Source organism: Phasianus colchicus, chromosome 31 (assembly GCF_987193195.1).
Source record: "Phasianus colchicus chromosome 31, bPhaCol1.hap1.1, whole genome shotgun sequence".
In the NCBI taxonomy this organism is placed as follows: Eukaryota; Metazoa; Chordata; class Aves; order Galliformes; family Phasianidae; genus Phasianus; species Phasianus colchicus.
Genome location: NC_143466.1, coordinates 1,478,877 through 1,502,556, shown reverse-complemented (window position 1 = coordinate 1,502,556; position 23,680 = coordinate 1,478,877). Strand labels below are relative to the sequence as shown.

Genomic DNA, 23,680 nt, shown 5'->3' with positions numbered 1-23,680 from the left:
TCTCCTCCTCTGTGACGAACCTGAGTCACCGTCACTTCGGAGGGTTCCCTCCTTAGCTCCCAATTTCTGCATGATATTGAATGAGAAGAAAGAGATGTAGGAAGAGATGAAGAGTTAAAAGCCCAAAGGGAATATGTGGAATTTCAGTGCAGTTTAGACAGAGCAGTGTAGTATTCATTCCTTTCTGCCTTCCTCTCTTCAGCACTGCCTTCTTTCGGTACTCCTGACTCTTCTTCCCATCTTCATTATCCCCCTGGTAGACCTAAACGGGTGGAAAATATATCTGGGGGGTTCTTGAATTGACACGTGCATTTTGGGGATTGTTTTCTGAAATTATGTCTGTTTTGGAGCATGGGAAAGAGGAGGGAAGAGAGGGAAGGAGGGTTTGTGCCACACAGTGTGGTCTGTGTGGTGCACAGAATGGAGGAGGAAGCTTAAAAATAGAAGAAAAGGGGAAGTCCTGTGGGCTGAGAAAACGGCCATCTAGGAAAAAATTCCCCAGGAAACAGCAGATGGTCTGAGTAGAGGTTGGGTCAAAAAGACCATTTTATATCTCAAGCTCCAGCGATGGAGTGACTTTAGTCACTGTAGGTGGGATAATGGTTGTCCTGAGGGCAGGCTGTGTCCTCTCCTCAAATTTCCCACCAAAGCCAGGAGATCTCTGCACTAAAGACTGTGGGTGGCTGACTGTACTTTGCAAGCACCAAAGGAGTGCAGGCAACAAAGAACTTTGTATTCTGGGTTGAAGGAAAAGTACTGCGCAGAGTGGCTTGCTGGGAATATCCCAACAGCCTGTGATCTTTCCTCTCTCCTCTTTTCCAGAGCTTCAAAAGAAAAAAGAAAGGCATCTCCCAGCTCGGGGTTGGCCTCTCAAGGGAAAGCAAAGAGCATCCATGGAATTGGGTGAACCACTCTCCCTCCTCTCACCTGCGAGTTCTTCTGCCTGTCCTGGTGGCTGCTGCTTCTCCAACCCAATAAATCTGGGGTACTTCTGGGACTGGGGCCACATCGAGATGTGACTCCAGAGGTAGTTATGAGGTTCTGAGGTCTGGAAAGGCACCGTAGCATTCAGAGCTGTGCTTTGAGATTTGGAAGTTCATTGAGAGGTAGAAGCGGTGCACTGGGTGGGAAAACTGTTCGACTCCTACTTGAAAACAGAGACATATTTTGTTTTCTTGGAGATGATCATTGTGATTTTTCCCCATCTGAACCTGTTTGTTCGTCTGCCCTTCCAGATGTGAGGTGCAAGGTGGTGTCTTCTGAGCCTCCATGGGGGACTCTGTGCTCAGCTCCTCCCGGTGCAGCATGGAGAGGAATTGGGTGGTGGGACCACGTGTTCCCCAGTGCACATGTCAGTATCAGCATGTGTCCATATTGGAGTGGGTGTCACCGTGTCCCCAGAGATTGCAGATGCTGTACCCAGTGGGGATGGCAGAGGAAAGTGCAGTGGGGACAGTGGGTTAAGTGCAGGCTGCACATGTTGTGGAATGCGTGTAACATCCCATGTGTGACACCCCATTGCAGCCATGTGTCCTGCAGTTGGCATCTCACAGGGGACAGCCAGCAATGTTGTATGAACCAGTCCCCGTGTGCCACCCCATGCTGGGCCCCATGGTGCCACCACATGGGGAAGAGAATTGTCAGATGAGGAGGTGACATCATGCCATTGTGTCTCCAAGGGGAAGTGAGAGTGGATCTCCAGCCACTCCCCGTCCCCACTGCAGTCTCGCTGTCCCCAAGCTGCTCCGGCCTCATGGCACCAATGGCGCTGGCCCTCATCCTGGGTGAGTGACAATGGGGACGTGGTGCCACAGGGGTTGATGGCCCTGTGTGGGACCAGGACCGTGTCCCTTGCAGGTTGGTGGCTGGTGGCAGCGAGCAGGGCCCAGCATCGTGAGTATGGGGACCAGGGGAAAATGTGGAGAGAGGGGGGGGAGCATGGACAGGAGGCCAGCAGAGGGGAAGGTGTGCAGGGACAAGGCTCACTGCTGTTCCTTTTCCAAGTGCCCAGACCCTCCCTGTCGCTGCACCCCAGCCAGGGGATAGAAGTGGGGAGCAATGTCACACTAAGGTGCCACCTGCCCCGTCCAGCTGCCTGGGTCTCGCTGCACCAGGAGGGAGTTTGGACGTTGTCCAGGTACATTGACAAGGAGCAGGACATGGCAGAGTTCTCCTTCCCTAGCATAATGAGGAAACACGCAGGTACATATTGGTGCCAGTACGAGGTGTAGGTTATGAGGACATATCAGCGAGGAGTGACCCTGTGGAGCTGGTGCTGACAGGTGAGGTCACTGGGGACAGCAGATGGCACTGGGCACTCCCAACAGGACCATTTCCTATTGCTGTCCACTCCCCTTATGCAGATCACAGCTTTCCCCCACCCAACATCTCCCTTCACCCCGAGGAACGTGTGGGGACAGGGACCAATGTCACCATCCGCTGCTGGAACAAGGACTATGGGGCCACCTTCCTCCTGCACAAGGATGGGTGCTCAGCCGCGGTGCAATGTCAGGACCCTGATGATGCTGGCACGGCCTCCTTCACCTTCTTTGGGGTGGCCCTGGCAGACTCCGGCACCTACAGGTGCTCCTTCCACCCCTGGCATTCCCCCTTTCTGTCCTCACCCCTTGGGGACAGTGTGACATTGGAGGTGACACCCACACCTGCACCCCCAGGTAGGTACCAGCCCCCATTTGGGTGCCTCCAGTGTCACCCATGGGTGGCAGTGTCATCACATCCCTTCCCCATGGCGGTGATGCTGGGGATGAAGACATCCAAATAACTCCTGCGCCCCGCAGGTGCTGAGTTGGTGTCCCATGGGAACCTGGTGGTGGCAGAGCTGAGGGGCTGTGCTGCTGCCCTCGTTTTTGCCCTTGGCATCTTCTTTGTCATCATCAGATGCCCGCAGCCTCTGGATACGGAGAGATGAGAGTCTGGGTGGGGAAGGGATTTAATGGTTTTGATCTCCTGCAGATCTCTGTAGATCTCCCCAGTTGTCCTCTTGCTCCCCTTCCATTCTTCTGTAGAGTGCACCAGGTGTACCTTTTGATCCACTATTGGTTTCCTATCGATTCCCCCAAGTGTTCCCTGACCCCATCCCATCTCCTACAAATCCCCCCATGTATCCCCTGCCTCGCCTTCCAGCCCCTATCAATTATCTTATCCACCCCTCCCCTACAGATCACCTCCAGAGCCCCCTGACTCCCATTCAGCCCAACGTACATCTCCTATAGATTCCCTCATAAACCATCACTGTTCTTTCTCTCTTCCTTGACTGTCTTATTAAACTGTTTTTTCTCTCAGCCTCTGAGTTCCAGATTATTTTTCCTCTGCTTCTCTCCCCTATCCCACTGGAAACAGTCAGTGAATGATGAGAAAGGCTTTTCTACACTTTGAGAAGAGCCTTTCTCATCACTTGACTGCAACTCTCAAGCGTGAGAAGACAAGATCCTCTGGAGAAAGACATTCCCTCACTCTGCATTCTCTGTCTCTGCTTCTGCTCTCTGGTGAAGGCTTTGGGGAAAAGCACTGTGAGTCGGGCAGGGCAGCGCAGGGTGCACGGCAGTAAGAACTGTGCATCAGCCCTGAAGGCACCCAAGGGGGGATTTATTTTGGCATAGGATTAGAAACCATGAGTCTGCCTGAAAGGTGACAGGGGAACGGCCCTGGCACGGTGTGGGTGCTGGGGAGGACATTTACAGTTTGGGGTAACAGGGGTCACTGTCACACTGCACTGCCAGGAGGGGCTGGGCAGGAAAGTGAGGAGTGGGACTTTGTGGAAGGAGGGAATATCTGAACCGGTTTTCTTTCTCTTGGTGATGGGATCTGTGTGAGTCACTACTGCTGTCTTTGTGATGGTTCAACGTTTGTGTTGTAAAAGTGTTCCTTGTGGAATCCCATTCCCTGCTTGAAATACTCTGTGTTGCTGGGGACGTTGGTTACGACTCTTACCCAGGGAATTTGGTGCCCTGGGGAAGCGGGTGGGCTCCATTACTCAGCATCACACAAGGGATTTTCAACCAGTCCTGAAGAGCAGCCGGGATAAACAGCTGTGATGGGACAAAGGGTGTCAAGAGAAAAACTGAAAAGACCCCTCTGGCTCAGTGGAGAGATGTCATTGGTGAGCCTGGGGGAACACTGACTAAGAATCCAGGAACATAAATGATGTAACAGGACCAGATGTTATAACTGAGTTTTGTAATGGTGAGACCGAGTGCTGGGTGTCTGTGGGAATGTATTGTTTGAGTCGTGGGCTTTGGAGGGAGTGGGATGAACTGGTTTGATGGTGTGTGGGAGTGTAATTGAGGGTACAAATAGTGGAACTGTGAGGGAAAAAAAGGCAGAAGGGTTGAGGAAAATCAGTGAGATTGAGATATCAGAGCTTATGTTCTGTGCCGGCATGAGAACAACCCCCTGCATCCCCCGTTCCCGGGGCTCATAAGCAGAACTCTCAGAGAAGCAGAGACAGATCCGCAGCCAGAGAGTTCACTGAGCAGTGCTGCACAGAGCCAAGGATGGCTCCGTTTCTCAGTTTCTTGCTCTGTGCTGCCTGTATGGCATCAGGTGAGCTCTGAGGAGCTTCCTGGGGGGGAGAAGCCACTGCTGGAGGTGATGAGCGGTGAGCAGTTGCATCGTGCATCACTGGTTTCTATCTATTCAGATCTCTATAGTTAAAATCACCGTTATTTCTCACTTCCCTTTTTGTCTTCTCGGTGTGTTTCTGGCTTTATTTGTGGTGAAGACCCCATTCAGAAACAGCCCTGAGGCAGGATGGCTGTGGGCAGCACGGGGTGTGGGAGGACCCGGGCAGTGTCCCTCACCATTGTCCCCAACACGAGCAAGATACGAGCCCTGCCGTGGCACCAATCAGCCCAGCGGGCACAAAGGGATGCTGGGGAGAAGCTCTGGGACTGCAGCACTGCCAGACTTTGCAGCTTTGGCATGGGCACACTCACAGAATGGGGACACTTACAACCATTTGGCTGAACTACGCTGCCATCCACAGCGCTGATCCCTTCCTCTGCCCGTCTCTCTCTTTCTCTTCCCTGCACTCCATCTCCTTCTCTTCCCTTTCCTCTCCTGAAGCTGTTCAGCAGTGCAAGGCTTCTTTCCATTTCTCCTCGTCGCATCGCTCAGCCGCACAGAGAGATGTAACAGTCAGAGTGCCAATGCCTCCATAGCAATCACAGTGCAGAGATTCTCATTCAGATTGCTGATTGCATTTGGACCCTCAGTGCCGGTTTCACCTTCATGAGTTCTCGAGGGAAACTCCAACTCTGCACTGAGTCACGGTCATTCATCTCAGTGCACCTGTGGTCCCAGAGCCCATCGCTGCTGCTGCAGAAAGCAGCAGAGAAGGCACCAGACGTCTCTGCTTCATCTCTGTCCCAGTTTGGAAGGCGCCCATTCTCATCCAGTCACAAACTGATGTTCTCGCTGATCCTACCTTTGTTGTTCATCCATTTCAAAACCCCTCTCTGTTGTCCCACTCAGCATCGTGCAGCTTCACCCCTCACTGAGCTTTGCCCACACAAACTCTGCACGGTGAGCACAGAGTGTGGTACCCAAAGCACGTGGTGACAGCTGGCTGGACGTGTTGGAGAGCACAAGTGACATCCCATGGGAGAAACCCATTTGGAGCTACATGTCCTGCAATTGGCATCCATGGGCGACACCAAGCAAGGCCATGTGGTGGTGGAAGATCTTTGAGGACCCTGTGTGACATCCCAGGGTCGACTGCTTGTGTGCGGCACCCCGGTGGAACCTTCTGTGCTGCTATGTGTGTGCCACCCCATCAGGTTCAAAACATTGCCACTCCCTGGGGACTGAATTTGACACGTGAGGAGGTGACAAATCACAACGTCCAGATTCAAAAGGGGAACTGAGAGCTGCTTTCTCTCACCACTCCCTGTCCTCACTGCAGTCTTGCTGTCCCAGAGCTGCTCCTGCCTCATGGCATCAATGGTGCTGGCCCTCATCCTGGGTGAGTGACAGTGGGGATGTGGTGCCACGGGGGTTGGAGGCCCTGTGTGGAACCAGGACCGTGTCCCTTGCAGGTTGGTGGCTGGTGGCAATTAGCAGAGCACGGCATTGTGAGTATGGGGACAGAGGAAGAATGGGGAGAGTGGGAGGGGCGTGTGGTCAGGGTGCCATCAGAGGGACACAGGAGGGTGTGCAGGGCCAAGGCTGACTCCTGTCCCCTGTCCTAGTGCCCAGACCCTCCCTGTCACTGCACCCCAGCCAGGGGGTGTCCCTGGGGGACAATGTCACCCTGCGCTGCCACTTGAGCCGGCTGGCTGCCTGGGTCTGGCTGTACCAGGATGGAGGTAGGACACACAACAAGTACCAGGACAAGGAGCAGGATGCGGTCGAGTTCTCCTTTGTTAGCACGAGTTGGGAGCATGCAGGGGCGTATCGGTGCCAGTACCATGTGTCTGAGCCACTGGGGACATCAGAAAAGAGCGATCCCGTGGAGCTGGTGCTGACAGGTGAGGGCACTGGGAATAATGGTGGGCCTTGGGCTGTACCCACAGGGTGGTGTCCCACCTCTCTGCCCTCCCTGCACACAGATCGCAGGTACCACCCACCTGGCATTTCTCTGAGCTTTGAGGGACACGTGATGACAGCCATCAATATCAGTATCCACGTGGGGAGGGGGTCCAATGTCACCATCCAGTGCTGGAACTGGGATTATGGATCCTCCTTCCTCCTGCACAAGGGTGGGCACTCAGCCCCTGTCCAGCGCCAGGACCCCAGTGGTGGAGGAATGGCCACCTTCACCCTCTTTGGGGTGTCCCCAGCTGACACCGGCACCTACAGCTGCTCCTACCGCCCCTGGGGTCACCCCTTTGTGTCCTCACCCCTCGGGGACAGCGTGACACTTGAGGTGACATCCCCACCTACACGTCCAGGTAGGTCTGAGTCTCCCATGTCTATGTCCCTCGTATCACCCATGGGTGGCAGTGTCACCTCATCCCGTCCCCAGGGTGGTGGCTTCTGGGGATGGCATCACCCAAACACCCGGACTGCACAGGTGCCAATGGGGAATCCCGTGGGAGCCTGGTTGTGGCAGTGGCAGGGGGCTGTGCCACTGCCCTCGCCTTCGGCCTCATCCTCATCACCTTCTTCCTCCTGCCTGCCCGCAGACGCCAGATACAGAGAACTGCCAGCTCTGGTGAGGAAGGGGTTAAATGGTTTCATCTCCCAGAGATGCCGCAAGCACTCACTGCTGCACACTGCAACCCCAGTCCATGCCCTGGAGTTCCCATTTCCCTGTCCATCCTGTATAAATCCCCCTCCATGTCCCTCTGGGATCCCTCTGAGTTCCTCCATAACCGCGACCCTCCCCCTTTCCTCTTTTTGATGCAGGTGAACCCCTCAAGAGTTCCAAGGCCAAGGAGCTCCAGGTAAGAGTCTGTGTGTGATGACCTTAAATTCCAAACTGCTCCCTAAGCTCTCCCCCTCCCAGCAGACCATAAGAGGAACCCAAAACCCATGGTGAACCCAGAGGACCTCCAGCACTGTATGGCTTACCATAACCTTATCTGCACTCCCCAAACCCAACCCATGCACAACCCAAATCCACACTGTGGACAGTCCCCTCATCCTTCATCTCAGCCCCCATGTTCCCTGAGGACATCCACACCCCAAGCTCAACACAAACTCCATGAACATCACAGAACATGAACCCAAAACACCACTCATCTGGACCCTTAGTGTCTGACCCATGGCGCTGACAATCTCAGCCAACTGTCGAATCTCCAAACCCTAAATGTCCACTGAATACCCCATGGGCAACCACAAACACCTACGTCATACCCATAGGAACACCACATCTAAGCCTCTGCACACCCCTAAACCCTTAACCATCCCCCAGATCCCATGGGCACCCTCAAGCCAAGTAGTGGGAAGCCCTAAAAACACTTGTAGCATCCCTCAGAGTCTGACCCATGCAGACCCCGAATCTCAGGCAGCCCAGAACCACAAGCGCACTCTCTTGGCTATTACCCTACATACTGAGACCATTGGTCCCCCCACAAGCACTTTGGGGAACACCATGGTATCACCCCACCATTTCCCTGTGTCTCCAGGTGCCACCAGAAGACAACGAAGGGCTGACCTACATTGAGCTGCAAGCTGTGATCCCCAGCTTCTGCCGCCCTGGGGCCAGCACGGTGCCCCAGCCCCCTGTTATCTATGCTGAGGTGGGCTCTGAAAGACCCCAATGATGTCCCCCACGTGGGTTGCCTCCTTTTCGGAGTGCAAGAATGGAAACAGACACCAAGTTCCCGCTTGGGTCTCATTGATGCCCTCTGCTCCTGCAGTCCCACAAATCTCCCCAAATTTAACGTCCCCCAAATCCCCACCAGTGTGCACCAAATTGTCCCTAATCCCACTTCATCCCTGAACAGTCATCACTACCATCACAATCCGTCCTTATCACCTGGATTCCTTTACACCCCTGGACACCTCCAAAGCCTCCCCATACACACCCAAACTTCATCCAACACTCTTGTAGGACCCCCACAGCTCTGCACCAAACTCCACCAGCAGCCTTGAGGGATCCCTGGCTTGGTCCCAAGTCACCACAAAAGGCCCCATAACACTGCAGTGGTGTGTAACAACAGGCGTGCATGAGCCCACGAGTGCAATTCAAGGAGTGTTCTCACACTGCTGTCACTGTCACCACTGCTGAAACGCACCGCCTCACTGTGCTCACATCCGCCCCCTGGTCTCCATCAGAGCTCACAAGCGTCGATGAATGTCAGTGGGGCCATTATTTCTGCATGGGGGAATTCAGCTCTGTCCCATATCCGTGTCAGATGCCGTTGTGCCAATGTGTCCCCTCTGCTGCCGTCTGTCACGTGGCAACAAAAGGGGATGGGACACTGGTGGGAAGGTTCCACCTCTGCTGCTGTCCCACTGACATTCCCATCCGATGTTGTGGGCCAAAGTAATAAACCTGCAGGTTTTACTTTCAGAATAGCCCTCATGAAGTATATGGTGTAGTTCAACTCTTACTAACTGAACTTTTTGATATCGTTCATTCAAACTAAAAAAGAGAGAAACAAATCCATAAAACGTGTGAGAGCTTGTCCTTGTTTTTGTGAAAGAAACGCATCAGTCTGGTTCAGTGGAAGCAGCTGCCGTTCTTAGTGAGCTCTCAGGTGTCTGTCAGGGAGTTCTGAGGGCATTTCCCTCCTCCTGTGCTCCGTCCTTGGCAATAGTTTGTCACAGATGTCCGTACCCCAAAGGGCCGTGCCATGGATGAGGCAGATGTGGAGCCATGGCTGTTTCTCTCTGCTCACAGGGGGCTCATGGAGTCTGGGAGAGACACACGGCCACAGTTCTGAGCTGAATGCCTGGCTGCAGCACTGTGCATTCCAGCTGAAAATTCACAGCTCCTGTGTTTACGGATGATTTTCTCAGCACTTTTGAGCCCTGTTCCCCAATCCCTGCACACAGCTGCTTATTTCCACTGCTCACAGTTCTGAGCACCAACCCATAACCAGCCCTGTGGGACTGGAGTTCATCTCCTTGTCCCCAAAGGAACTCCTCATTCCTGAGGGGGCCCTCCAACCTTCCAGTCCTGCCCAAAATACACCCACCATTCCTCTGGAAACCAAAACTCTTTGCAATCCAAGCCAAAATCGAGCCACCAGTCCCGTGGGACCTCAGATCTGTCCCCAGCCACCCCAAGGCCAGCAGGATCCACGTATCTGACCACACATGTGCACACCCATATGTGAGCCTCCACATGTGTGCCACTGCTTCTGCTCATGTATCCGACATGTGTGGCACAGTCACACAGGCACAGCAGTCTGGCCGTCTCCAAGCTGCTCCTGCCTCATGGCACCAATGGTGCTGGTCCTCATCCTGGGTGAGTGACAATGGGGACGTGGTGCCACGGGGGTTGGTGGCCCTGTGTGGGACCAGGACCGTGTCCCTTGCAGGTTGGTGGCTGGTGGCAGGAAGCAGGGCACAGCTGTGTGAGTATGGGGATAAGAGGAGAATGGGGAGAGAGGGAGGGGAGCGTGGTCAGGGGGCCATGAGAGGGGCAGAGGAGGGTGTGCAGGGACAAGGCTGACTGCTGTCCCCTGTCCTAGTGCCCAGACCCTCCCTGTCGCTGCACCCCAGCCTGGGGGTGTCCCTGGGGGACAATGTCACCTTGCGGTGCCACCTGCCCCAGCCGGCTGCATGAGTTAAGCTCTACAAGGAAGGATATTCGGGATTTAGAAAGCAAGCACACATGGACATGGTACAGGACATGGCTGAGTTTCCCTTCATTAGTGTAAAGAAGAAAGATGCAGTGGGATATCAGTGCCAGTACTGGGTGCTGGAGCCACCAGAGACATCGGAGAAGAGTGAACCCGTGGAGCTGGTGGTGACAGGTGAGGGCACTGGGGAAAGCAGATGGCCTTGGGCTGATCCCTCAGAGCTGTGTTCCATCCCTGTCTCCTCTCTGCACTCAGATCCCAGCTATCCCCCAGCCAAAATTTCCCTGATCCCCAAGGAATGTGTGGAGACGGGACCAATGTCACCATCCAGTGCGTCAACCAGGAGTTTGGGGGCATCATCTTCCTGCACAAGGATGGGCACTCAGCCCCTCTCCAGCACCAAAAACCCTATGATCAGGGCACAGCCACCTTCACCCTCTTTGGGGTGACCGTAGCTGACTCTGGCACCTATAGGTGCTCCTGCCGCATTGGTGGCTTCTACCTTCTTTCCTCACCCCTTGGGGACAGCGTGACACTGGAGGTGACACCCGCACTTGCACTCCCAGGTAGGTTTGAGGTCCCATTTCGGTGTCCCTGGTGCCACTCCTTTCTGGCAGAATCTCTGCATCCTATCCCCATGGAGGTGATGTCCGGGGATGGGGACATGCACACTGCTGGACCCCACAGGTGATGAGAGGAGGTCCCATGGGAACCTGGTGGTGGCAGTGGTGAGGGGCTGTGCTGCTGCCCTTGTCTTTGGCCTTGGCCTCTACTTTGTCCTTGATGCCTGCAGCCTCTGGATACGAAGAGATGACAGCCCTGGTGGGGAAGACTGCTGAATCACTTTGATACTCGATAGAGCAGCTTTAGATCGCACCCAAGTATGCTCTGTTTCCTCTTGCACAGTTCTTATACCCCCCAGTCTCCCTCCCATACCTTTCAATCCCTATACCTCCCTCCAGCTGTGTCCTTCCTCATCTTCCATCCCCTATAGGTGGATCAATCCCCTTAACTTTCCCCTACCTCCACTTCCATGCACTACTGATCCCCCCTGTACTCTTTGGCACCCTCCATAACCCCCATCCCTCTCCCCTCCACATTTTGATACGGATGCCCCCTCATCCAGGATGTCTGAAGCCATTCACTTCCAGGACAATGTCTGAGACATCGAATCCATAAACTGAACTTGCCCCCTGGGAACTCCTCCAAACCCCACTCTGAACTCCAAATCCTGTCCCTATGGACCCCGAGAGACTCTCAGCCTCATACGGCTTTCTTTGTCCCATGTGCCTCCCCAAATCCAGCCCATCGGAAACCAAATTCTATATTGCAGGAACTCTAGATGTAATCCACCAGCCTCTCCGGTCTTCTTCCAGCCCTATACAAACCCAGACACTATAGGCACCCCCAGATCTGAGCAAATACCACCCATGTAGTCCGCAGTGAGCTAAAAGTCCCAGAGAATCACCAAACTTACTGAACAGCCCCAGATCCCAATGGCACTCCAAGCCATAGAGAAACCCCCAAATGCCATGCATAGGAATGCCAGTATCTCACCTACGGAGTCCTCAAATTTAAGCCTCCCCATATCTCTTAGCCCTAAACACTTATCAGAACTCTTATCAGGCACCCTCAATCCATAGTGAGACACCCCAAACACATGCTTGAATTCCCAAAACTAAGCGATTCCAGACTCCCAAGCCCAGCCCCACTGTTAACCAGTCTTAGCCACCAGAATCCCAAATACCCCCAGCCTAACATCCCCAAATCCTTACCAGTGTACTCCACGCCCCTCACGATGACACCAAATCCTCAACTCTAAATGCTCAATTCTAAACCCCAAAGCCTACCTTCTACTCCTCAGATCTGTGAACACACACTGGGACTGCAAATCCTTTCGAAGTTGGAGCATTGGTCAAAGAGTGGTGGGCAGCTGTGTTGAGCACCACTAATTCTGTAAGCATAAAAATGTTATTACTATTACTGTTATTTCTCTCTCCTTTTTGGTCCGAGTAAATAGTTTTTGTCTCAACCAGCGAATTTTGTCTTTCTTTATCTGAATCTCTTGGCAAGCCACAAAGAGAAAGGTCAGTGCTGGAAGGGCTGTTTGTTGCTGAGCAGCTGTCAGGCGACAGCATCACAATCCTCCTGGTGGCCAACGTGGGGCCCGAAGGGTGGAGATCCCGACAGCTGTGAGCAGAGCGTGTTCCAACACAACTGCTCTCAGCGGTACAGCAGCCTCAGAGCTGCTGCTCACAGCGCTCAGCTGTTCCTTCACTCGGTGCCATCCATCACAGCTCTCAGGGCTGTTCCCTTCACTGCGCTGGCGCTGCTTCTCGCCTCTGAGGGCTGCCCTGCAATTCTGGATGCTTCTGCCCGTTTGTCTGCAGCGTGTGCTCGTGTGACAGCGGCCATGGATGCCATGTGCTCCTTGTGCTCAGCAGTGCCATCACTCTGGCACTGCAGGACCCTCACCGCGGGAACTCCTCACACGGGCACTCTCTGCTCCACAGAATTACCAGCAAACAACAAAACACATTTGCTGACATTTTCGGTGTGCTTGCTACCTCTCCAACACTTGCCATAACAAGGCTCTTGCCAGAACAACAGAGGCTGCAAAGCACCAGATGCTGTGAGATAACCGCACAGCCTTTGTGTGTCCACCAATCGCACTGCTTCTCCGCAAGAACATTTCTGGCACAAACACATTTCTGAGAAATGTTGTCACTGTGAACTCACTTCTATGCAACCTTGTGATGCAGCAGCTGCCAACCAACAGACAGGAAGGGATGCCCAGAGAAGCTGCATTTTGTGCTGTCTCCTTTTTGCCAGTTGGAGACTTCAGCCATTGGATGAGCACTCCCATCCCCCCTTCTGCTCCTGCACTGCAACTCCTCAAAATGGACCATGATTGTTTTTCTCCCTCCATCTCCCACTCTTACATTCTTTCTGTCCTACTCTCCATTTTCTCTCTTTTCTTTCTTATTCTCTCTCTTGCTCATTTTCCTCCCTGTCATCTTTTACTCTTCTTCTGCAGCAGCCAGAACCTACATTTCCCTGGAAGTTGCAGATCAAGCAATAACACCAATGTCCAAGGATCCCTGATCCGTATCACTCAATAATTGTTCCTAGGAAGTCCCCTAATTTTGTTGCAGGGCAGCTGATTGGTTGCTGCTGGAAAGTTCAATAAATGCTCTTCTGTTGCTCCTCTGAGTCACTGTCTGACTCTGTTGCCCTGCAGACCCCAGGAAAGCACGGACTGCACTCTTGGAGAACTGTGCAGAGAGTCTGGCATGCCTTGAGAGACAGCGTGACAGGGCACACACCTTTTGGGGACAGTGTGTGACACCCCAGAGTTGACAGTGTGTGTGGGGCACCTCAAGAGGCACAGTGTGCAGTGAACACTTATCCACTTGTCCCACTACAAAAGGACACCACAGCATCACCACTGCTAAGGGCTCACATTGCCACATCAGGAGGTGACATCACATCATCCTGTGCCCTGGGGGAAACTGAAAGTAACTCTCTGGCCACTCCCTGTCTCTGCTGCAGTCTTACGGTCCCCAAGCTGCTCCTGCCTCATTGCACCAATGGTGCTGGTCCTCATCCTGGGTGAGTGACAATGGGGACGTGGTGCCACGGGGGTTGGTGGCCCAGTGTGGGACCAGGACCGTGTTCCTTGCAGGTTGGTGGCTGGTGGCAGGAAGCAGAGCACAGGAATGTGAATATGGGGACAGGGGGAGAACGGGGCCAGAGGGAGGGGAGCGTGGTCAGAGGACCATGAGAGGGGCAAAGGAAGGTGTGCAGGGACAAGGCTGACTGCTGTCCCCTGTCCTAGTGCCCAGACCCTCCCTGTCGCTGCACCCCAGCCAGGGGGTGTCCCTGGGGGACAATGTCACCCTGCGGTGCCACCTGCCCCAGCCGGCTGCACGAGTTGAGCTCTACAAGGAAGGATATTCGGGATTTAAAAAGCAAGCACACATGGACATGGTACAGGACATGGCTGAGTTCCCCTTGATTAGTGTAAAGAAAGAAGATGGAGTGAGATATCAGTGCCAGTACTGGGTGCTGGAGCCACCAGAGACATCGGAGAAGAGTGAACCCATGGAGCTGGTGGTGACAGGTGAGGGCACTGGGGAAAGCAGATGGCCTTGGGCTGTTCCCTCAGAGCTGTGTTCCATCCCTGTCTCCTCTCTGCACTCAGATCCTAAGTATCCCCCAGCCAACATTTCCCTGATCCCCAAGGAACGTGTGGAGACGGGGACCAATGTCACCATCCAGTGCAGCAACAAGGAGTATGGGGGCACCATCTTCCTGCACAAGGATGGGCACTCAGCCCCTCTCCAGCACCAAAAACCCAACGGTGAGGGCACAGCCACCTTCACCCTCTTTGGGGTGACTGTAGCTGACTCTGGCACCTATAGGTGCTCCTACCGCGCTGGGGGCTCTTACCGTCTGTCCTCATGCCTCGGAGATAATGTGACCCTGGAAGTGATTGCCAGATCTGCACATCCAGGTAGGTCTGAGGCCCTCATTCGGTGCTCCACTTCTCAGCTGTGGGTGACCCTGTCTCTGCATCCCACCTCCATTGAGAAAGGAGCTGGGTACAGGGACAGCTCAAACACTTTGACACCACAGGTGACAATGGGGGTCCCAGCTTGAACCTGGTGGCAGTGGTGGCAAGGAGTTGTGCTGCTGTGATTGTCATCATCCTCATCCTCATAGTCTCATTCCTCCTTGCTGCCCAGAGAAGACGAATACAGAGAGATGAGAGCTCTGGTGGGGAGGGGTTAAATGGCTTTGATCCCCCATAAATCCACTATAAATCCCCACAGGTGTTGATTGGTGCCCCCGTAACACCCCCGCCCCCCCCTCCCCTTCTATTTATGACTCAGGTGCCACCAGAAGTCCCGAGGCCGTGCAGTTCCAGGTCAGTGTCTGGGTCAGGGGACCCCTAACCCCAATCTGCCCCATTACCCCTCCTCCAGACCTCACCTGGGAAACCCAACCCTTCCTGTGGGGACTGCAAAGAACCCCCTGCATTTTATGGCTCCCCATGACATTGTGTGCACCCTCCAATCCAGTCCATGAGGGCCTCCAAATCTCCACCATTGGGATGCCCCAAATCCCAAACTGAAGCCCCCTGGGATGCTCCAAGCCTTAAACACCCTCAAACTACATGGGCAACCCCAAAACATAGCGGGACCCCCAAACACCACCCACAGGAAATCCCAGTGTCACACCCACAGCTTCCCAAAGTCTACAGCACCCCAGACTCCCAACACCCCCCCTCTCGCACAGCCCCCACACATCACACAACGCCACCATCCCCTCAGGCTTGTTGGGATCCCATGCTCACACTGCTGTCCCTGTGTCCCCAGGTGTCCCCCGCTGACAGCCAGGCTCTGACCAACGCCGAGCTGCAAGTTCTGACCCCCAGCACCCACCCCCCCGGCTCTTCTACAACCCCTGACTCCCCCATTATCTACGCCGAGGTGGGCACTGGGGGACCCCGCTGATGCCCCCACCTGTGGACACAAAGACGTGGATGCTGTGTGCACACATCAAGTGTGTGCAGTGCTGGTGTGCTCTGTGTGCTCACCATCACCTGTGAATTGCATCCATGTACCTGTGCGTGTGAACTCGTGGCTGTGGATTAAACGTGTGTGCACCATCCCACGTGCACAACAAGGTGTCCAAACACACGTGTGGAAGACCTCTGTGCCTCTGTGTGTGTCTGTGTGATGCCGTGTGTGTGCACCAACAGCTGGACACAGTGCTGCTCATGTGTGTCCTTAGCATGTGCTCCCTGCGTCTGCACTCCATGTGTGCCTGCACAGCACATGCATGTCATCAACACGTGCCCCCCAGATGTGTCTGCACCACATCTGTCCCACAGCACACACGTGTCCTTATCATGTGCTTCCCATGGTGCATCTCCATCTCTACAACCCAAACCAGCCCCCATCTCCCCAAGGTTTTGGGGCAGGATTTGTGGTGAGGAGAGAAATTGCTTTTTGGTGACCATTTGGAAGAGGACAGAGGGGTTGTGGGGTTTGGCAGCAAAGGGTGAAAGAGGAAGTTTGTGTGTGGGAGGGCTGTGTGTGGGAGCAGCAGTGAGGGGAAGGGCAGGAGAGCTGACTTCCCCCTTTTGGTAATGAAAGGGGAAATGCCGGAGAGTTTGTGAGCTCGATGGAGATGACTGAGTCCAGATGGAAGATTCTGTGGGGCTGGGTGGAGATATTTGGACCACACAGTGACCCGGCAGCTGTTTGAAGGAATTTCAGATTCTATGGAGGTTTGGGGGCTCTATAGAAATGTTGGGCTGGATGTAGTGATTGTGTCTGGATGTAGAGCTAAGTGTCAGATGGAGATTTTGGGGCTGGATGGAGGTTTCAGGGTGAATGGAAATTTTGGGGGATGGTTAAAATTTGGGAGGCGGTATGATGTATTTGGGAGCTGAATTGAGTTATTTTGGGGTGGATGATGATTCTGTGGGCTGAAGGTCTTGGGTTTGATTGAGGTTTTGGAGGGCTGTGTATGGAGGGTTGAGTGGGGTGTAGATATTTGGCCTGGATGAATGATTTGGGGAGCTGTATGGAGATTGGGGTGCTAGATGAGGAATTTGTGGTGAGATGGAGGTTTTGGGCATATGTGGAGATCATTGGGATGAATGGAAGTTTTGGGGCTGAACAGAGATTCTGGGGGTTGATTGGAGGTTTTTTTTTGTGTGGATGGGGATTTTGGTGCAGGATGGAGGTTCCGGGTGTGGAAGAATGACAGAGAGTTGGAGGGATGGATAAGGACTTCTGATCTATTTCCTGAGTCTGAAAAGGAAAAGAGAAATACCAGGAATGATAATCAGATAAATTTATATATCTTTCCAAAGCAAGTGATGAACAAAAGAATTGCTGAGCACCCAAAGACCAATGATAAGAGCAGGACAGAATAGGAGGCAGGGGATTATGAGGGGTCTGTAGGGGATCTAGGGCATCTGTAGGAGATGGAAGAAGAAGAAAAGGACATTATGGGGGATCTTCAGAAGAGGGGAAGATTGGCACAGATTAGGGGGTTTTAGAGGAATGGTTGGCGATATTTTGGAGTGGATTGGAGGGCATTTGGAGGACTGAAGGTGTGTTAAAGGATTTGAGGGGAGAAAGAAGGACTTTGGGGTAGGAGTTGAGCATTTAGAGATTTGGTGTGAGTGGGAAGTGTTTGGGGTGAGTGAGAATTTGGGATTGTTAGATTTGGGGAGATCAACTGATCTGAGATAAGAAGAGGACATCAGGGAGTCCCAAGCAGGGAATTTGAGGTCTGTCCCCTTCCACACACCCCAAAATGAGGCACCTGGGAGGCCCATCAGCACGGTAATTCAGTGCTCACTGTGGTGTAGATAACGGGGGGTTGGTTGGCGGTGGGGGAACTGGGAGGCTGGGAGCACGGGATGGCAGCTGGCATCTCGACGTAAGTCACATCCTCGCTGTCCCTGGGGGGCACCTGGAGGTACAGCCCTTTCTCACCAGGGCTTTTATCTCTCCTTGTCCAGAGGCTGCGGGCATCGAGGACGAAGAAGAGGCCCAGGCTGAAGACCAAGACAGCAGCACAGCCCCTCACCACCGCCACCACCAGGTTCCCATGGGACCGCCCCTGGGCACCTGTGGGGTGCAAGTGTTTGGGTGTTAACATCACAGGGCAGGGATGCAGGGACAGTTCCACCCATGGGTGACACCGGGGGCGTGCAAATGGGGTCTCTGACCAAACTGGGGTTGCAGGTGTGGGTGTCACCTCCAACATCATGCTGTCCCCTAGGGGTGAGGACACAAATGTGTGATCCTTGGGGTTGTAGGATTTTGTACTGGTGCTGGCAGAGGCCAGAGACCCTCCTGAGTGGGTGAAGGTTTCTGTACCCCACCCACAGTATTCCCAGTGGGATTCTGGCACAGGATAGGGTCCGAGCATTCAGCTGTGTGCAGGAGGAATGTGCCACCATGACCCCCATTCCAGCGGTGGGTGGTGACATCAGTCCTCATTGCCACATGTTCCCTGGGCTCAGGGAAATGCTGAGTTGGGGGAAGCTGCGGTTTGCTTGCAGGGAGGAGAAGACACCAGGGCCAGCTGGTGTCCATAGTGCCCTCACCTGTCAGCACCAGCTCCACGGGCTCACTCCTATTTGATGTCCACAGTGGCTCTGACACCTGGTACCGACACTGATATGTCCCTGCATCTTCCAGGTTTGTGACAGCAAAGGAGAACTCAGCTGTATCCTGCTCCTTGTCTTTTTGCTTGTCAGATCTGAGAGTTCCATTCAACCAGAGCTGGACCCAGGCACGCATTCGGGGCAGGTGGCAGCGCAGGGTGACAGTGTCCCCCAGGGACACCTCCTGGCTGGGGTGCAGTGACAGGGAAGGTCTGGGCACTAGGACAGGGGACAGCAGTCAGCCTTGTCCCTGCACACCCTCCTGTGCCCCTCTCATGGCACCCTGAACACACTCCCCTCCCACTCTCCCCATTCTTCCTCTGTCCCCATACTCACAATGCTGTGCTCTGCTTGCTGCCACCAGCCACCAACCTGCAAGGGACACGGTCCTGGTCAGATACCTGGCCACCAACCCCCGTGGCACCACGTCCCCATTGTCACTCACCCAGGATGAGGGCCAGCGCCATTGGTTCCATGAGGCAGAAGCAGCTCTGGGACAGAGAGACTGCAGTGGGGTCAGGAAGTGGCCGGAGAGGCAATCTCATTTCCCCTTGGGGACAGGATGCCATGATGTCACCACCTCGTGACAAATTTCCCCCATTTGTGGTGACAATGCTTTGTCCTCAATTGGCTGACACACACAGGGCATTGCACACAGACCCTGTTTGTGTGTCCCACGCAGGCGATCACCCCTCAAGTGTCACTGACTGTCCCCAAAGTTCTGTCAGCACGTGCCTCGTGTGGTGTCCCCCATGGGATGCCAGACACAGCACACGTGGCTTCAGTGGTGCGTCGGGATCTGCACCCTTTGGGTCCCACTTTTGGTACCACAAGGACTGCAGTGCTGTCAGCTGCCAGCAGCTCAGCACCACACAGCCCTTCACTCACTGACCCCACTCTTGGTGCACTGTGTGAGAATCAACCAAGAGAATGCAAAACTCATGGGTTGCAATAGAAAACAATTTACTAGGGCAGAAAAGGAAGAGAGAAATCATAGTAATGGCAATATGCATGGTACACAGGCCGGTTTGGCCTGGTTCTGTCACTGGTGTTGTGGGGGGAGCCATGACCCATGCCCTGGGAAAGGGGAAAGGGAATAATGGGGAAAAGGTTGGGAGATGGAACAGTAGCAACAACCTCAGGAGAAGAGGTAATTTACTAACAGAAAAGATAGCAGTATGCAATGTAACACATTTGCAGTACAGTGTAATACAATATAACTGAAATTGAAGCTAATACAGCAAATAGAATGGAAGTGTGTCCAAAACCAAAGGCCTTACTCTAATGCTGAAGTTGAGATGACTAGGGAGCACACACGTTGCTGGGAGGAGCAGAGAAGGAAAAGAGAGGACAGCTCATGAACTTCCAACAGTTTTATCTTCCCCTCTGAATGGAAAACAGAGAACAGCACAAAGTCCTCTGGGGTGCGTGGTGTGCAGTTCTTCTTCTCTTTGGAGAACCAGGTGTCTGGAACTATCCACGATCCATGGAACGGGAGCATTAGCTCTTTCACTCTCAGTGTGCCACATGAAGTTATGATGCGGAATGCCAGTAACCAAAAATCATAAACCCATGACAGGTGATTATATTTATAGATTTACAAAACAAGCGATGCTCAGCACAGCTGCTCACCACCCTCCAACCAGTGCTAAAACTTGGGAGAGATTTTGTGTGCCAGTGGGTGAGAAGGGATTTGAGGATGATAAAGAAGGATTTGGGGGTTAGAGTTGATCCTTGAGGGATTTGTTGGGATTGGGAATGATATGGGCCACACTGGAAAGGCTTTGGGGATGTTAGATTTGGGGCATTTGGGATTCTGGTGGGTAAGACTGGGTAACAGGGAGGGTGGGCTTGGGAATCGAAGGTGTCTCAGTTTTGGGGACATAAGTAGGGTGTTGGAGTGTCTCATTATGGTTTGAGGGTCCCAGTGAGTTCTGAGAGGCATTTGGGTCTTGAGGATCAGGGGAGGCTTAGATCTGAGGATGGGTGATATAGGCAGTTCCTATGCATGGCATCTGGGAGTTCCACTATGGCTTGGGAATTCCCATGGGATCTGGGGGCTGTGCAGGAGGTCTGGGGATTCCCTGGGGCTTTGTTCTGACTGTGGTCTACATGGGTCTGATATACTCAATTCTGGGGGTGCCTACAGATTCTGGGTTTGTGTAGGGCTGGAAGAGCACTGGAGCAGTGGAGATTCCATTTGATTTTCCTGGAATGTAGATTTTGGTTTTCACATGGGCTGGATTGGAGGATGCACATAAAGACGGGGTAAGCCATATAAACTGGGAGTTCCATGTAGTCCCTAAGGACAGGCTTCGGAGTTCATAGATGGGTTTGGGGGATCCCCAGGGGGCAAGCTGTGTTGAGGGACTCTTTGATAGAGATACTGTCCTGGAAATGGATAGCTTCAGCCTTTCTGGGTGAGGGCACCTCCCTCAAGATGGAAAAGGGAGTGAGATGGAGGTTATGGAGGGCAACAAAGAGCACGAGGGGGATGAATGGTGCATGGAAGTGGAGGTAGGGGAAAGTTAAGGGGATTTCTCCACTAATAGGGAATGGAGGATGAGGAAGGACAGCAGGAGGGATGCCTATGGCGCTGAAGGGTATGTGAGGAAGACTGGAGGGTATGTACACGACCAAAAAGGAAGCAGAACATACTTGGAGGGATCTAAAGGTCCTCTATTAGGTGTCAAGGTGAGTCAGCAGTCTTCCCCACCAGGGCTGTCATCTCTTCATATCCAGAGGCTGCAGGCATCAAGGACAAAGTAGAGGCCCAGGCCAAAGACGAGGGCAGCAGCGCAGCCCCTCACCACTGCCACCACCAGGTTCCCATGGGACCTCCTCTCATCACCTGTGGGGTCCAGCAGTGTGCATCTCCCCATCCCCGGACATCAACTCCATGGGGATGGGATGCAGAGACCCTGCCAGAAAGGAATGACACCAAGGACACCGACATGGGGCTCAGACCTACCTGGGGGTGCAGGTGTGGCTGTTGCCTCCAGTGTCACGCTGTCCCCAAGGGGTGAGGAAAGAAGGTAGAAGCCACCAATGTGGCAGGAGCACCTATAGGTGCCAGAGTCAGCTTGTGTCACCCCAAAGAGGGTGAAGGTGGCCGAGCCTCTACCACTGGGGTTCTGGTGCAGGATAGGGGCTGAGTGCCCATCCTTGTGCAGGAAGATGGTGCCCCTGTTCTCCTGGTTGCTGCACCAGATGGTGACATTGGTCCCTGTTCCCACTTTACTCCCAGAGCTCATGGAAATACTGGGTGGGGGCAATTTGGGATCTGTGTTCAAAGGGGAGACAGCAATGGGACATGGCCCTGTTGGGTCAGCTCAGGGCCAATCACTGTCCCCAGTGTCCTCACCTGTCACCACCAGCTCCACGGCGTCACTCTTCTCCAATGTCCACCAGGGCTCCAAAACACGGTACCGGCAATGATATTTCACTGCATCTTTCCTCTCTACACTAACCAAGTGGAATTCAGCCGTTTTCTGTACCACGTCCATATCCGCTTGCTTTTCAAATCCCCAGTATCCTTCCTTGTAGAGCTCAACTCGTGCAGCTGACCTGGGCAGGTGGCACCGCAGGGTGACATTGTCCCCCAGGGACACCCCCAGGCTGGGGTACAGTGACAGGGAGGGTCGGGGCACTAGGACAGGGGACAGCAGTCAGCCTTGTCCCTGCACACCCTCCTCTGCACCTCTGATGGCCCCCTGACCACGCTCCCCTCCCTCTCTCCCCATTCTCCCCCTGTCCCCATACTCACACAGCTGTGCCCTGCTTCCTGCCACCAGCCACCAACCTGCAAGAGACACAATCCTGGTCCCACACTGGGCCACCAACCCCTGTGGCACCACGTCCCCATTGTCACTCACCCAGGATGAGGACCAGCACCATTGGTGCCATAAGGCAGGAGCAGTTTGTAGACGGCCAGACTGCAGTGGGGACAAGGATTGGCGTTGAGCTGCTGTCAGTTCCTCTTTTAGGACTGGATGTTTTGGTGTCACCACCTGACGTGGAAATCACTGCCAAAACCGGAAGTGGCACTGTGGGTTCCCCAGCAGTGTGGCTCACATGGAGCTGTGCAAATAGTCCTCCTTTTTTTGTCCTTTGCAGTTTGTCATCGCTTGGTTGTTACACACCATCCTCAGTGCTCTGCCAGCACGTGGCCCTGCACGTTGTCCCCCTGGGATGCCAAACACAGCACAAGTGGATCCAATGGTGTGTTCCACATGGGATGTCACACAAGTTCCCCAACACGTCCAGCGAGCTGCCACCACGCACCCTGGGCACCACACTCTGTCCCCACTCTACTTTCCTCTGCCGTTCCATTTATGTGCTTTTTAGGAAAGATCGGCTGGCGAGGCGGGGTGGTGGAGTTTCTCTTTATGTGAGAGAGCAGCTAGAATGTATTGAACTCCACCTGGGGGAGGGTGATGTAGCTGTGGAGAGCTTGTGGGTGAGAATGAAGAGGCAGGCTGGTATGAGTGACACCGTTGTGGGTGTGTACTACAGGCCCCCTGATCAGGAGGAGGAGGTTGACGAGGCCTTCCACAAGCAACTGGAAGTAGCGTCGCAATCCCAGGCGCTGGTGCTTATGGGGGACTTCAATTATCCAGATATTTGCTGGAAAAGCAACGTGGCCAGGCACGCGCAGTCCAGACGGTTCCTGCAATGTGTCGAAGACAACTTTCTGATGCAGGTGGTGGAGGAACCAACGAGGGGAGGGGTGTTGCTGGACCTTATTCTCACAAATAAGGACGGGTTTGTTAAGGAAGTAAAAGTTGGGGGTAGCTTGGGCTGTAGTGACCACGAGATGGTGGAGTTCAAGATCTTGAGTGGAAGGAGCAAAGCAAAAAGTAGGATTGCTACCCTGGACTTTAGGAGAGCCAACTTTGATCTCTTCCAGGACCTACTTGGAGCTATCCCGTGGGCTAGGGTGTTAGAAGGTAAGGGGGCCTGTGAGAGCTGGTTGGCATTTAAACAGCTCTTCTTCCAAGCCCAGGATCGGTGCGTCCCTGTGAGCAAGAAATTGGGAAAGGGTGGCAGGAGACCTGTGTGGATGAGCAAGGAGCTCATGCGCAAACTCAAAGGGAAAAAGAAGGTCCATGAAATGTGGAAAAAGGGTCTGACCACTCGGGAAGAATATAGAAATGTTGTCAGGGCCTGCAGGGATGCAACGAGGAAGACTAAAGCCTGCCTGGAATTGAATCTAGCAAAGGTGGTAAAGGATAATAAAAAAGGCTTTTTTAAGTATGTTAACAGG

General features: G+C 53.7%; 4 protein-coding genes and 2 pseudogenes across 8 annotated transcripts; 4 read left to right on the top strand and 2 right to left on the bottom strand.

Annotated features, from left to right (window-relative positions):
• Positions 1 to 1,645: 1,645 nt before the first annotated feature.
• Positions 1,646 to 3,308, top strand: LOC116240895 (T-cell-interacting, activating receptor on myeloid cells protein 1-like; annotated as a pseudogene).
• A 2,629-nt stretch (positions 3,309 to 5,937) lies between these two features.
• On the top strand, positions 5,938 to 8,364 carry LOC149914166 (T-cell-interacting, activating receptor on myeloid cells protein 1-like). 2 transcript variants are annotated; one of them, XM_090127761.1, is made up of 6 exons: positions 5,938 to 5,983; positions 6,057 to 6,092; positions 6,210 to 6,911; positions 7,034 to 7,174; positions 7,369 to 7,406; positions 8,091 to 8,364. In XM_090127761.1, the coding sequence occupies exons 1-6, from the start codon at positions 5,953 to 5,955 to the stop codon at positions 8,226 to 8,228; spliced, it is 1,086 nt and encodes a 361-aa protein (XP_089983887.1). In that variant the 5' UTR covers positions 5,938 to 5,952; the 3' UTR covers positions 8,229 to 8,364. The 2 variants fall into 2 exon arrangements, with proteins under 2 accessions (XP_089983887.1, XP_089983885.1); XM_090127759.1 differs by having other exon boundaries at positions 7,034 to 7,406; positions 8,091 to 8,241.
• A 1,494-nt stretch (positions 8,365 to 9,858) lies between these two features.
• On the top strand, positions 9,859 to 12,249 carry LOC116241699 (T-cell-interacting, activating receptor on myeloid cells protein 1-like; annotated as a pseudogene).
• Positions 12,250 to 13,607: 1,358 nt separating this feature from the next.
• Positions 13,608 to 15,943, top strand: LOC149914165 (osteoclast-associated immunoglobulin-like receptor). 4 transcript variants are annotated; one of them, XM_090127803.1, is made up of 5 exons: positions 13,608 to 13,829; positions 14,056 to 14,733; positions 14,856 to 14,996; positions 15,113 to 15,147; positions 15,599 to 15,943. In XM_090127803.1, exons 1-5 carry the CDS (start codon positions 13,808 to 13,810, stop codon positions 15,734 to 15,736), a joined length of 1,014 nt encoding a protein of 337 aa, XP_089983929.1. In that variant the 5' UTR covers positions 13,608 to 13,807; the 3' UTR covers positions 15,737 to 15,943. The 4 variants fall into 4 exon arrangements, with proteins under 4 accessions (XP_089983929.1, XP_089983930.1, XP_089983931.1 ...); XM_090127804.1 differs by having other exon boundaries at positions 14,056 to 14,340; positions 14,422 to 14,733; positions 15,113 to 15,685; XM_090127806.1 differs by having other exon boundaries at positions 13,750 to 13,938.
• A 1,129-nt stretch (positions 15,944 to 17,072) lies between these two features.
• On the bottom strand, positions 17,073 to 19,031 carry LOC149914164 (T-cell-interacting, activating receptor on myeloid cells protein 1-like). Its single transcript, XM_090127906.1, has 4 exons — positions 18,860 to 19,031; positions 18,751 to 18,786; positions 18,355 to 18,633; positions 17,073 to 17,872 (listed from the first exon to the last, which is right to left on the bottom strand). The coding sequence occupies exons 1-4, from the start codon at positions 18,981 to 18,983 to the stop codon at positions 17,577 to 17,579; spliced, it is 735 nt and encodes a 244-aa protein (XP_089984032.1). The 5' UTR covers positions 18,984 to 19,031; the 3' UTR covers positions 17,073 to 17,576.
• Positions 19,032 to 19,780: 749 nt separating this feature from the next.
• Positions 19,781 to 23,392, bottom strand: LOC149914163 (T-cell-interacting, activating receptor on myeloid cells protein 1-like). Its single transcript, XM_090127873.1, has 5 exons — positions 22,290 to 23,392; positions 22,181 to 22,216; positions 21,779 to 22,063; positions 21,386 to 21,697; positions 19,781 to 21,265 (listed from the first exon to the last, which is right to left on the bottom strand). The coding sequence occupies exons 1-5, from the start codon at positions 22,318 to 22,320 to the stop codon at positions 21,147 to 21,149; spliced, it is 783 nt and encodes a 260-aa protein (XP_089983999.1). The 5' UTR covers positions 22,321 to 23,392; the 3' UTR covers positions 19,781 to 21,146.
• Between the last annotated feature and the right edge of the window lie 288 nt (positions 23,393 to 23,680).